The 14647-nt window shown below is 38.2% G+C and overlaps 1 protein-coding gene across 1 annotated transcript; it reads right to left on the bottom strand.

Moving 5' to 3' along the window:
• Nucleotides 1–1084: 1084 nt before the first annotated feature.
• Nucleotides 1085–13242, bottom strand: rab39bb (RAB39B, member RAS oncogene family b). The gene is made up of 4 exons (XM_055156281.1): nucleotides 12887–13242; nucleotides 9497–9790; nucleotides 6999–7179; nucleotides 1085–5576 (listed from the first exon to the last, which is right to left on the bottom strand). The coding sequence occupies exons 2-4, from the start codon at nucleotides 9709–9711 to the stop codon at nucleotides 5331–5333; spliced, it is 642 nt and encodes a 213-aa protein (XP_055012256.1). The 5' UTR covers nucleotides 9712–9790; nucleotides 12887–13242; the 3' UTR covers nucleotides 1085–5330.
• Between the last annotated feature and the right edge of the window lie 1405 nt (nucleotides 13243–14647).

Genomic DNA, 14647 nt, shown 5'->3' with positions numbered 1-14647 from the left:
GCGAACAAATGAAAACTAGACTTTGGTTTAAATCTGTGTTAGTTCTGGTTTAGTCCTTGTTTACACATGGTTTAGTCTTGATTTAGCCTCAGTTTAATCCTGGTTTAGTCCTGGTTTAGACCTGGTTTAGGCCTGATTTAGTCTTGGTTTAGTCCTGGTTCAGTCCCAGTTTAGCCCCAGTTCAGTCACAGTGCAGTCCTGGTTCAGTTCTTGTTTAGTCTGATTTTATTCTTGGTTTAGTCCTGATTCAGTCCTGGTTGATCCCCATTTCAGTCCTGGTTCAATCCTGGTCTAGTCCTGGTCTAGTCCTGGTCTAGTCCTGATTTATCCCCATTTCAGTCCTGGTTTAGTCCTGTTTCAGTCCCAGTTAAGTCTTGGTTCAGTCCTGGTTTAGTGCAGCTCTTTCTTGTATCTAAATAGTGTACTCAGCTGAACGATGACCCAGAACTGTCCAGTCGAATTTATCTTGCTTAAAAGCCTAACCAACTTGTGCTGTGTTTTCTGATCTTGTATTTTAGATGGAAAAAAATTGAAAATTTCCATAAAAAATTCTATAACTGCTATAAAATCATTGAATATATTCGTTGATAACATATCTACTTTAGTTATGACTGCAGTGATGCTTAAACACTGGCAAAAATCTAATAAAAATCTGAAATCAGTTAAAAAAAAAAAAAATGTACTAGGTGCACTATGTAACTTTTTGGTTTGGGCCTGTCACCTGCTTGTTTCTATGGATATGTCATTGCTCTGCCTGGAATGTTCCACAGTATGACATTAAACAGCTCTACCTTACATTTATTCAATTACAGGTGGTTTATAGCTCAAAAATAGCTAGAAAAACAGGCATTCTGACTGTGAGCAGGGCTGCCTCTCCGCAGATCTGACCTGTGACTGGTTTGGTCTCCATGAAGATAGAGAAGTTTAATACCATACTGTGAAACATTTCAGACAAAGCAATAACATCTCCATGGTGACAAGTAGACAAGTAGTAGCACCAGAAAAGATATACAATGTACCTTTAACTTTAAGCTTTTTGCATTCATATATAATAAAAAAAAAAAAAAAGTGATTTTGTCTGGTATCATGTTTAAGTTTAATTTAATGATAACTTCAACTGAAAAACACCAGCTGGGTCTCTTGCAATTTTACATATTTCTTTATATTCAAACCAAAGTACAATTACACGTTCAAATGAATCAAAAGGCACAGACACAGCGAAATGCCACAATAGTAAAGGTTACGGACTAAACCTGGAACTAAACCTGGACTAGACTAGACCAGGACTAGAGCAGGACCAAGTTAAGATTGTATAGTTGTAGTCCTTTAGTCCTTTAGTTGATTAATTGGTTGGAGTCTTAGTTGATCAAAATTTGTATTGGCTTAGTCCTGGTTTAATCCTGGTTTAGTCCTGGTTCAGGCCTGGCTCAGTCCTGGTTTAATCCTGGTTTGTATTGGTTGAATAGTTTTATTTAGATTATAAGGATTTATATGGGACAACAGCATAGCAGAGAAGTGAGTAAATTAGCTGAAGATTTTGGTATTTCTGGTATTTATTTCTTGTATTTATTTTTGGTATTTAAATGCATCTTAAACTCCTAATTCGCACGTTTAATCTGTTTTTCTATAAATACAATGTTTCTTAGTACTTTTTTCTGTATAAATAGTAGTTTTTTGCATGAGCTCCCCCTGCAGGTGTAGTCTTGTCAGTACAGTTTGGGTCAGCTACACAGAGATACAGAATAGTTTTACATATATTTAGTAGATTTTAGTCCTTCACATTCTATATATCATAACTTGAACTGTCAAAAATACTGGGTCTTCTGCGTGTTTGAATTACGTTTCATTTTGTATTCATTTGACATCCCTTTACGGAATTAATCTCGAATTTATTTAATGTCTTTACTATTGTGGCATTGAACTTTAGAGCTTAAAGGTGCACTATGTAACTTTTCTGATGGAGTGTTGTTTCCATGGGGATGTTATTGCTTTGCCTGAAATATTTCACAGTATGGCATTAAATAAACGTTACAGGTCAGATCTGTGGAAAGGTGGCCCTGCTCACAGTAAGAGTACATGTTTATCAAGGTAATTTAAGTCATACGAAGATATGTAATTGAATAAATCTGAGATGGATCAATTTAATGCCATACTGTGGAGCATTCTATGCAACGACAACAGTTCCGTGGAGACAAGCGGATAACGGACCCTCCAGAAAAGCTACATAGTGCACTTTTAACTGAAATTATACTCACAGTATTAGTGGACAAAAACTTAAAGACATATTTAAAGTGCATATGACAGGTTTTTGTGTTTTCTAATCCTGATTTGGTTTGGTGAGTAGTAGCTGTGGTGAATATTTATCATAGTTTTACATCAGTTAAGTGGCAGTTTGTGGAAAAAAGGCTGAGACGAGAAGTACAAAAATACAGGAAGTAGCGCAGAGTTCTAAAACAGACTCCCTCTATCTATGTTATCAACACCGAAACTCCATCCAAACTGCAGAGACAATTTACGCACCATATCCATTTAACAGTTTTATTTTTTATTTAAACATAACTATTGTGCAATTTAGGCAAGTTCTGGCCCCGGTTATCATTATGGTTGCTAGGTAACAGTCATTATGGAATTAAAATGATCAATTTCACCAAAAGACAAAAAAAAAACCAAGAGCTTTAAGTCATGTTATAACGTTATTACCTCATCAAAAACATCTGGAGTTGCATTTTGTTTCATTCACACATGTTTTAGTAATCCTTTATTATTAGTCTGTCTACATCTCCAAAGCTCAAAATGCTCAGGTCCACCTTGTGATGTCATGTAGTGGTAATTTTAGCTACCTTTAACAGCTACCTTTTACCTTTTGTTTGGTACAGATTGGCAATTCCGGGTTCCAGGGTTTGTGTGTTAAACATGTGAATGAAACAAAACACAACTCCAGGTCCATGTTTGCGATGAGGAAACTACATTATAACTTAGATCAGAAAAGGGTGTAACATAGACCCTTTAATAATTCTTAAATATATTGATGTTAACTCTGTTTTACTGAAGGGAGTAGTCTAACCTGTCATAAGCACTTTAATATACAACAAAAAGTACTTGTAGCGTTCCCCCTGTATTTATTATTGAGTGATCTCTTCTTGCATAATTCCAGCGTGGTCCCGCCCAGCCTCTGAGCGCCGTGCATTATGGGTAACGTAGTTTTGGGCAGTCCCTCTTTGTTCCCTTATGTCATCCCGAGGTCGAACTAAGGTGCTTCTGGCTTCGAACCATCAACCCTTTCACTTACCCACCTTAACAATCCATTTTAGTTCATAATAGAAGGTGGACAGTGAGTTTTTGGTCCATTCTTGAACAAGTCTCCATCCTTGGCCATTTTAGCTGTACACTTGTTCTGCTTATTGTGGAATAGATGAGATAACATTGGATACAAGTCTTTTTCTTTGGAGGGAAATTCCAAGTTTTTTCAAAGTTTTCCGGCTCTGAATTTTTGTGGAATTCTGCACAAAATGAAATAATAATTGCCCTTTTAGGAACTTCAATTGTAGATGTGCAAAAACAACTATAGTGTTATGAAATTGCATATTGTAGACAGTTTACTGGAGTGGGAATTGTGTCGTTGGAATCAAAAAAAGTCGAAGTTTAAACAAATTTTTGAAAGCAAATTTTAAATTCCAAAATGTCCGCCTTCTTTGTCAACAATTCTTCCTTTGATTCATATATGACTGATGAGCAAAACTTCCAAGTTATTTTCATTTTAGTCCCGTACAATTTGGGGAGAATTAAAAATATTCCAAACTGGCCGCCTTCTTTGTCAATAATCCTAACTTCAAATCTATAATTATGAGGAACAAATTTTAAACTAAAAAGTCTCAAATGTGAAATTCTTGAAATTTATTTAAAAAATGGTTAAGTAAATCCAAATGAAATTAATGACAAAAACAAACAAAAAACTTCTCTGTCACTGATTCTTGCTTCAATTAAAAATTCTAAATCCTTAAATCTAAGAAAAAAATTTTATACATTTTGACAGAATTTAAAAATGAATCCCAAAATGGCCACCTTCTTGGTCGGTTAATTCTTGCTTCGATTCCTTATTTGATTAAGATGACAACAACTTTGAGGTCTTTATAGTACCAATCTCAGAATCATAAGAAAATGTGATAATTTTATCACAATTTAAAACCCGTGGGCTCTCTGACTTTTTGTTTATTCCTTTATTTAAGCTATAACCCACTTATTCTCAGTTAAACCAAATAGTTCTAGGAAGAGTCTGGAGGAATTTTCTCCAAATCCACAAATAAAAAATAACCCTAAAACTCATTTTAATATGACTTTTATAGGAATTTCACCTGAATTTTTTACCTAATTACAAGTCCCGACATCATTTTTATTCAGATTTGCTTCAGTTTTCACATGGGAATTATCAAGACCCAAGAAACGCTCAGTCTACTGTCTAACGGACCATCCCTACAGACACCAGCACTCTCTATCCTTATATTTACCAAAATAATCTAAGATGAATTTGAAATGTGATGTTCCTCAGTGCAGCTTTTTCCCACTTGTAATGAGATTAGATCAGAAAGAGGCAAAGACAACAGAGAAGAGCCCCGTCATTTCTCTGTGCGCCGAAGAATTCTGATACAGCTTCAGTTTGGGGAAAAATGTAGTCAGGCGATTTAAAGTTGCATTGTGTAACTTTTCAGAAGGAGGGTCCATCAAATGCTTTTCGCTATGAAGATGTTATTGCTTTGTCTGGAATGTTTCACAGTGTCGCATTAAAACTTAACTTAACACAAACTAGACCAAGTTACAGGTCAGCTCTGTGGAGAGGGGACTCTGCTCAGTCAGAATGTCTCTTTTTCAAGTTATAAATCCACCTGTAATTGAATAAATGTAAGCTAGATCTGTTTAATGTCATACTGTGGAATATTCCAGGTAGAGTAATGACATATCCATAGAAACAAGACCCCCAACCAAAAAGTTACACAGTGCACCTTTAAGGGGACTTGACAGGGGATCTGTTGTCCTGGGCCCCAGGGTCTTAGGGGCCCAGAATTGAACCCTCTTCCTATTAATTTATATTAGAGGGGAGGCCCATTTGAGACTTCTTGCCCCGGGGCCCTCAAATTTCAGTCGACGGGCCTGGTTAAAATGTCCCAAAATGTTCGCCGCCTTTGATTCAATATATGATTACGATGAGCACGATTTCCAAGACATTTTATTTCAAATCCATTAAAAACCCCTTAGAAAAGTGTTCCAGATGCAGGCTGGTGTATACAGTCTTTCAGCCTCATCCTTCCGAATCTTAAACTTTTGTAGCGGCGGTTTTAGCAGAGGCAACGGCGGTCACTCTTGGTCACCTCCTCGGATGAGTGGACGACGTTGGGCACAAAACCGCTCTTCACCCCCTCCCACCCCTCCTGGATGGTGATGTCGCCGGATCGGACCAAAGCAAAGATTTCGCGGGTGAGTTCAGTGAAGGCGTGCTCCACGTTTATGGCGTCTCGGGCCGAGGTTTCCACGTAGCGCATTCCGTACGCTCCGGCCAGCTTCTCCGCCTCCTGACGACTCACCTGCACAGGGACAAGAGGGAAGGGTTTTATAGTTTTACAGTTTATGTAGGGTTCAAAGGTGCACTATCATGTGTATATAAAGTGTATATGTACATAAATGAATAAATAAATGAATACATTTCCTCCCTGAGCTGAAGAGGCTGTTTTGGTAGTGACCATTCAGATCAGAGAGAGACATTTTAGGTTTAAACACACTGGATTTCACCACTGAAACTGGCAACTCAAATGAGAGTCATGTGAGGCTCATTCTGCTTTCTGACTGGAAACCATCTTAAAACAAAACACCAAATCATTACATAAATAAATGTGACATCATGTTCAGTGTTTTTGTAATTAAAATTAAATTAGCATTAAAGTAGCTATAAAAGCTATATTTGATTTGAACATGGTCACCTTGAGTCTGGGAACACAGTTATAAAATTTGAAACTGAAATCTTTGTATACAGTTCCTCTGACCTAATTTAAAGGAGAAAAGCAGCCAAATTACAGGTCAGATCTGTGGGGAGATGAGCAAGTGCCTTAAATATGCTGCATCTGACCCTCTCTGTCATTTCTAAGTGATTCTAACTGCAGTGGTTTTGCTTTGTCACGGTGGTGTGTCTGTGATGTTGTTTTCGCTGTCTCCTCTCGTCTCCTGGGACTTTGACAGAGGCAGAAACTGTGCTGACGTAACATTTATTTTACAACACTTTTCAACAAGACAAACCTCTCAATATGTGGAACCTCATCATTTACTGTTGTGCATCCAACCAGTAAGTTTATTTTCTTTATTCTTTATTACTTTAACATTACACTGAGATATATTAGTAGATAAAGATCTCTGCATTTGACCCATCCTTTTGACTCCATGTCTGAGCTTGTTTTGGTCAGGACTAATTTAGCTGGAGGATTAGACTACTGTGCAGGTTAAGGTTGAGTCTTAGAGCAGACAGGGGAGTGGGAATTGAACCTGGGACCTTCTTGCTGTGAGGCTGAAGATAATTTGCAATGACAACCAATGTTGGGGGTGTTATACATGTATGTGTAGAAAGCTTAAAAAAAATACAAAATGGATTTATTTTAAGCAGTACATTTTCAGGAGCCTGTGATCTATACGAGTGTTCATTGTCCTGTTTAGGAGTTTGATTTTCAACAAAAAGGTGAGAGTGACTAAAAAATGTGAAAAAATGCTGGATAATGCGAGCTAGCTTGTGACGGTAATTTTTTGTGTGAGAGATTTGTTTAACAGCACGAATCACCTCATCTGTTGTAGTTCCAACTAAGTCAGCTCTTTCTGGTCAGATTGTGTTAAAATAAAACTCAGATTAAGTCTAACTTGCGTAACAGAGCTTCAGACAGAGTAGTGCTTTCAGTTAGCTTCACACCTCCAGAGAAACTTGATGACGTCAGCTGCACAGTATCAGCTCAGGCTCTTTACCGTACCTGTCTCTGTGCCTCCAGGTCACACTTGTGTCCCACCAGCAGAAAGACGATGCTGTGAGGCTGCACGTGGCTCCGAGCTTCTTCTAACCAGTCGTGAACGTTCTGGAAGGATCTGCGGTTTGTGATGTCGAAGAGAAGGAGACCACCGACGGAGTTACGGTAATAGGCGCGAGTGATGGATCTGCGAGGACACAAGAGAGAGGGGAGGTCAGACCATGGACTGTATGGGCACATCTCAAAAAATCTAGAATATCATGAAAAAGTTTTGTATATACATATTTTTTGTCACTCATGTCTGAAAGTCATAGCTTCATTACACACAGAGAGAAGCTTTCAAGTCTTTATTCCTTGAAATTATGGTTTATAGATAATGAAAAAACAAAATTCAGTGTCTCAGAAAATTTTAACATTACATAGGATCAATAAAAAAGGATATTTTAAACCAGGGGTGTCAAATTCATTTTCACCAAGGGCCACATTTGGATCATGTTTGTCATCAAAGGGCCGGTTGTAATGTTAAAACTGCAACTGTAACTGTAATATTGGTGCGTTACAAAACTTTAAAAGTCTGTATTTCATTTTTCATTTCATATTTATTAATTTTGTTTATTTTTATGTTTTTTACCTTTCTATTATTTACTGGTATTCTTGCTCTTATTTGATTTTACTAGTTTTATTGTCTTAATGAGGACTAGTAGAGTTAAGTAGAGCTTTACTTTATATTTATGTTTTATCTGTATTGTGCAGCACTTGAGAAACTGTTTTGTTTATGAACTGTGCTCTAGAAATAAAGTGAATTGGATTTGATTTAAAGGTTTAAGTTAAAACATTCACATTACTCCTCCAGTAACATTCATGAAATAGCTGTCCTTCTGCGTCAATTTTTCTTTTCTTGAACATTTTTGGGGAAATTTTATGAGTTTTCTGGGCCTCTCTAGTGACGAGATGCAGTCACTTCACGGGAAACAACTGCGGTGCATTGTGGGAGATGTAGTAGCGGCACAGAGTCACAACATAATAATAAATGATACCTTTTAACCCCTTGTGGGACACATAAAATGGCTTGGCGGGCCGGATGTGGTCCACGGGCTGTGATTTAAACAGAAATGCCAGGCTGTCACCTTCTCTCTGTAACTGCTGCTGTGAATCTCGTCATTTTGGTCTTAAACCTTTCATATTAACTCACTCTACATGATCCTGCTGTTTTTATTTTTCTATTTTGCCTGTAAATAAATTCCTAATCCTAATATGGAAGTCCATATTTGCCCCTGTAACTTCAAGCCTCAATGAGCTTCATTTGACTGGAGCTGAACGCTATGGGTGACGTCTCTCTCACTTAGTCCACTTCTTCATACAGTCTATGCGTCAGACTCAGGGCTACAGCGCAAATATATGTATGTATCAAAAAATAAAGGCATTATGTAACTTTTCTGATAGTCTCCGTGGTGATGTTAGTCTGGAATATTCCACAGTATATCATCAAAATTGCAATTTCTTCTTTCTTTTTGTTTCCAGTAATCATAATGCAACAGTTTGATATGACTGTGACTTGTGACAATCTGCTATTTTGGTGATATCACACTGCTGCGGATTTGACAAGCCTGACACAACATGCTCACAAAATACCCACAATCCGAGAAAGAGAGAGAGACAGAGAATGAGATGGGAGGAGTGAGAGAGGAGAGATAGAGCCACTGGATCGGAGAGAGAAAGGAGGGGCGCATAAGGGAGACGAAGGGGGGTAGAGATTGACAGAATTATAATGGAGACTCATTGTGGTGCCAAAACAGAAAATCAAATGGAGTCACAGACAATGAAGCTGACGAGTTACAACTGTCTGGAAAATTAATACCAAATTATAGTGTCATTTTCTTTCATTTTTAGACTGAGCTGTTTACAGGGGGATCCAACACTACTTCTTCTTTCCATGATTATTTACATTGTATATTCGCACAGAAGGTATCAGAACTATGAATGGACACACAAGGTATGAAGTAAACATAAAAAATTAACTTGTTACAGGTTTCAGAGTGTTAAAAATAGCCACCATTTGCAATCTTGACATTTCTTGACCCTGACATGGCACAGCTGTGGACAAGTTGAGGAGACTAAAAAAACATGTTATTGAGTCATTTCAAGATGGATACTTTAAGGCAATGCATTCCGGACTCAGAACATCATTGTGATCTCTTGTATATAATTGTGATATACTGTATTATATTTACTATATTTCTCTTTTTTTGACACCACTCTCTTGCTGTTTTTATTTCTATTTAGTTTAAAGTTATTAGAACAATTTTTACAGTTTTTACGCTTTGTTATTTGAATATAATGTGATATTTGAGCTACTGTGTCCAAGTAATTTCAAATGTGGATCGATAAAGTTTGCCTAAGCCTACATCTAATCTCCATGGAGACAAGCAGATGGCGCACCCTCCACCGCAAAAGTGCACCTTTAACATAACTATCTTGCGAGCCGTTTAAGCAGTCCCTCTGACCTGAAGCGCTCCTGTCCGGCCGTGTCCCAGATCTGTAGCTTGATCCTTTTTCCAGGTTCGATCTCCACGAGACGAGAGAAGAAGTCGACGCCCACCGTGGGGTCGGACACCTGCGCGAATCTCCCCTCCGTGAACCGGCGAATCAGGCAAGACTTCCCGACCGTCGAGTCTCCGATCACGATGAGCCGGAACTGATAAAGCCAGATCGCCTCCATGTCCGGGTGACGGGTCCAGGTGATGTCCAACTATGGTCCAGGTGAGTTCAAGTGAGTCCAGGTGAGATGGTGAATGAGTCTGGAAAAAAAAACAAGCACATTTAAAGGTAAAAGTTGTAATATTTACTGGTTTAAAGAGGGACTATTACACATCTATAGAGTATTAACTCCTAACACATTACATATTTATATCACCATTTTACATTTTATTGTTACCTCCGCCAAGGAGGTTATGTTTTTGCCGGCATTTGTCTGTTTGTTTGTTTGTTTGTTTGTTTGTTTGTCTGTCTGTTAGCAACATAACTCAAAAAGTTATGGACCGATTTTGATGAAATTTTCAGGATTTGTTGGAAATGTGAAAAGGAAGAACTGATTTCATTTTGGGGGTGATCCGGAAGAAATCCTGGATTCTGGATCACTTTGAAATTTTAGTTAACATTGTGGTAAATGGGGCCAAAAATTTTGTTTCTCAATATCTTGGTTAATTATTGACCAAACCCCATGAAATTTGACTCAGGGATGGACAATGGGATCCTCTTTCATATTCCAAATTGAAAGATACGAGACAAATATTTATGGAAAACTTTAATTTTTAAATTAATATGAGGGGGACTGTAGTCCTTGGCGGAGGTCTGCGCTCTCTGAGTGCTTTTCTAGTTTTGAAAATGTTATAGTCAGCAAAAACAATGTTCTCTCTCTTTCAACACTGTCTCCATTCCCCTACTCATCAGGCCTCTCTCCACTCCTCTTGTTTATCTTCTTCTCTATCTCCTCTCCTCTTTCCTCTATTCTTCCCTGTCTGTTTTTCTTTCCCTTTCTCTCCATTTTCATCCCTCCCAATCAATTTCTCCTCTATCTCTACGCTCAATCTCCTTCACCTCTCCCCTCTTTCCTCCCTCCTCCCCCTTGTCTCCTCTCTTCTGTCTTATACTCTCATCTCTCCATCACTCTCTCTCTCTTTCTCCCCCTCCCCATGTGTCCGTGTGGAGTCAGGTTGCATTGCGTGGTCGGTCGGTGCAAACATTAGTTCGATCCCATGTGAATCATATCTCCAGCAGCTCCGCCAAATTTAGGCCACTTTAAGAAATAACAGGTCCCTTTTATTTTCGTGGAATCTTGATGTTATTGCTTTGCCTGGAATGTTCCATGGTATGACTTCAAACATTTTCATCTCGCGTTTATTCATTACTGGTGTTTCTGTTGCTCAAAAATACAGTAATTCCTTCTGTGAACAGGGGCGACTCTTCCACAGATCTGAACTATAATGTAGTGTAATGCTGTGAACTGTGTGTCTCCCTTTGTGATAGACAGGTTTAATCTATACTGTGGAACATTCTAGACAAAGCAAAACCATTTCCAAGGAGAGAAGCAGGTAGCGAGCCCTTCACTCAAAATGTTATGCAGTGCAACTTTAAATATTAGACACACTTTTACTATCACTTGTTGGAAATATGTCTGCTTTGGGACAAATTTAAGTATTAAAGTAATTAAAATTTTATTGATGACTCAACCTATTAACATATTGTCTTGTAATTTAATAGAGTAAGCCAATAAAAAATATTTGAATGACTCCAAATGTAAAATGTGTGTCAGGGGTTAAAGTCCTATATTATGCAAAACTGACTCGTGAGCCTTAAGCCGTGTTATAATGTTGCCTCATCAAAAACAGACCTGGATTTGTGTTTTGTTTCATTCACACGTGTTTTTAGTTTTTAGTAGTTCAGTAAAGATTAACAATTCAAATTAACAGGTTCAAATCTTCCAAATGATCCTAGTGAAGGTGTATGGAGTTTAAAAACACAGTGGAGCACTTCCTGTATTACCACGACATCACAAGGTGGAATCGAGTGAAACAAAACACAACTCCAGGTCTGTTTGTGAAGAGGGAACAAAATTATAGCATAGATCAGAAAATAGGGTAATGTTGACACTTTAATTCTGCATCTGAAAGGCCTATCTAAAATAAAATACTTTGACATATACTTGGCTACTACAAAATCAATACAGTTTGATGATGGCGGTTGCTATGGTAATTAGTTCCCATTTTTACACACAAAATTACACACTTCCCCCCGCACGGGCCTGTAAAATCTTATTCAGGCTTACCTTTTGACTCCTGGTTTCAATTATCATTATTGGTTTTCTAATTACTACCTTTATTGATTTATTGATTATCTATTTTTATTTGTATTCTGTTAAGCATCTTGTGAACCTTTCAGAGGACTGGAAGGTGCTATGTAAATAAACTTTGATTGCTTGTTTTAGATCATTTCATCTAATCTGTCTATTATTATAACGACTGGTTTACTGTTTGATTTTCTAACTTTTTATTGATTAAATAAAAATGTTGTTATGCAAAATGGACTTTTGTGAGCTTTAACCCATGTTATAATGTTGTTTCCTCCTCAAAAACAGACCTGGAGTTGTGTTTTGTTTCATTCACACATGTTTGAGTAACTCTTTATTATTAGTCTGTCTACAACTCCAAACCTCAAAATGCTCTGTTCCACCTTGTGATGTCATGAAACGATAGTTTTCAAGTTAACTACTTTTTACCTTTAGTTCAGTAGAGACTGGCAATTCCGGAGCTGAAAACTTCCAAATGATTCTAGTAAAGGTGTATTAATTTTAAAAACACAGCGAAGCACCTCTTGTATTATGACATCACAAGGTGGGACAGAGTTTTTTTTTCTGTTTGAGAGAACTCAGCCTTAATATGCAGGGTTAACATGTGTGAATGAAACAAAACACAACTCCAGATATGTTTGTGATGAGGGGAAAAAATTATAACAAGATCAGAAAATAGCAAAATAGTAATATGAACCGTTTGAATGAATACATTAAATACACAGAATTTCATCACATTTTTCATGCATAAGATACACATAAGCCATTGCTAATTCGTCAGTGTGAATGCCACTTGTAATACAGCCAGGTTGTAGTCAATATTTCATACGATACGTGGTTAAAATAGCCCTTTGACCTATATGTTATAAACGCTATTTGATTGGACAATGTACAGTACAAAATGTCTCGTAATGTTTAGCTTCATTATTAGCCTCCGTGTCCAAAGCCCACGCGTTTTCCTGTAATCCCCTCCGTACCAGAGCATGCTAAAACCCAGCTACCAAAGTGTAAACGCTGCTATTGTGTCCGAAATGTGAACAGCTCTTACGTGGTTACGCCGTGGTCCTCTTCGTTAGCGCTCGGTGGACACGGGCTCCGTCATGGCACCGTAGTTTTCCAGTAAACCGCTGCACAAACCGACCCCCCCAAACCGTGACAAAGCCGAAAAAGAGAAAGAGGGAGTGGACGAGGGGCGAAAACAACAGGCTGCGCTAGGCCCGGGCAGTCACCGCTGTCGTCCGAAGCAGGTGCAAAACAGCAAAGCGGCGCTACAGCGTAATAAACGAGCCAAAACACGTCTTTACGCGGAAAACGGAGCGGTGCGCGGTGCTTGTGGACACGGGCTGGTCGGTGTAAAGGGGGGATCCCGTGAAGTCATGCCGGAGATCGCGCACTGTTTGCGGCTTCGGCTGCTGCAGATGAAATGGCAGCGGGAGCATCATTAGCCTGACTCATCCCACATCAGTACCACTACCGTAACGCACCGTGAAGAGGCGCACACACTCAGAGGGGAAAGGACGGTTTTATCTGTCTAGGAATTTCATATTTGTCGCCATAAAACAAGGTATAATAATCACAGTAATACCGAAGTCAAACTATAGCCTAATAATTTTAATAATGTTTTGAATGCTCGTTGCTTGTGGCAGCCTAAATAAAGTAGGCCATTGAGACTTGCTTCCTTTTTTCTCGTTGCTTTTATAATGTTTGTTTAAATTTTTGTACTGCTTTGGAAATCACACTATAACACAGATCGTTTATAAAAGGTGAACGTAGTAATTTTTAAATCTGTAATGGATTTTATGAAAAGTTGGTGCGCATATACCGTGCGCTTTTGTCGTTCTGAGGCCACTGCGCTGCGCACGCTCGGACACGGAAATGGGATTTGTAGTTTTAATATATTCCGGGGTTTAATCATAGATTTATATTTATATTTATAAGTTTAATGGACCAATGCACTTTCTTTATGTTTAAGCTCACTTAAATGTGCACTGTGCTGCTTTTGTTAAGGGCTCGCCATCTCGAAATGTTCCACTGTATAGCATTACACTTGTATCTCCAAAGAGACAAGAGGGACACGCCGCCACACCAAGTTACAGATCAGATCTGCGGAGAGGTGACCCCTTTCACAATAAAACTGTAAAAATAAAATCACCAGTAATGGACTAAATAGATGTGAGACACTGTAGAACGGAACATTAACATCTCCATGGTGATGAACCCCACACCATCACCAGAAAAGTTACATACTGCACCTTTCAATATTTTAAACTAGCAGTCATACTCATTTTGGTTTTATTATCGTTTTATTGTTCCACGGAGTATATTTATACATCTAATTTGGTTATGGCTTTGCGTAGATAAACTATTCTAGGCTCTACAGTGTGATGGTGTCATATTCCCACATGGGGGAAAGAGTTTTTTTGTTTTTTTTGTAATTGATAACATTGTACTTTTATATGAAATAGCCAAAAGGTAAAAGCACAAATGTTTAACTTAATCATTTCTATCAGTGACTAGACCCAAGAACTCACTGTATTACAACAGAAATCTGCATTTTAACAATATTTGTTTTAGCTGCTCCCGTCTGTATTAAATATTCTTGGCCTATAGAATGTTGTGATGCTTCTGAAACAGCAAAAGGAAACCTGGTCTTTAGTGACAAGTCTGTGTAACTCATAATACAGGCAAAACATCAAGTCTACATTTTAATATATAACTCCAACTCAGGTTGTTTTAAAGGAGAGGGATCAATAGTGGTTGTTCAAATCATTAGTCCATCTGCCCCACAGCAGCTGCTCCTTAGAATCAG

The sequence above is a fragment of the Boleophthalmus pectinirostris genome, unplaced genomic scaffold, assembly GCF_026225935.1.
Source record: "Boleophthalmus pectinirostris isolate CB_2022bp ecotype Guang Dong unplaced genomic scaffold, ASM2622593v1 HiC_scaffold_20, whole genome shotgun sequence".
In the NCBI taxonomy this organism is placed as follows: Eukaryota; Metazoa; Chordata; class Actinopteri; order Gobiiformes; family Gobiidae; genus Boleophthalmus; species Boleophthalmus pectinirostris.
This window is presented reverse-complemented; position numbering and strand designations above follow the sequence as displayed.

Bases quoted from the DNA above. Each gene is read 5' to 3' on its own strand.
- rab39bb (XM_055156281.1), bottom strand. From the start codon at position 9,711: ATGGAGGCGATCTGGCTTTATCAGTTCCGGCTCATCGTGATCGGAGAC. The intron at 7,180-9,496 runs GTCAGAGGGACT...GTGTCCTCGCAG, and splicing joins GCCGGACAGGAGCGCTTCAG to ATCCATCACTCGCGCCTATT. The intron at 5,577-6,998 runs GTACGGTAAAGA...GTCCCTGTGCAG, and splicing joins ACCTGGAGGCACAGAGACAG to GTGAGTCGTCAGGAGGCGGA.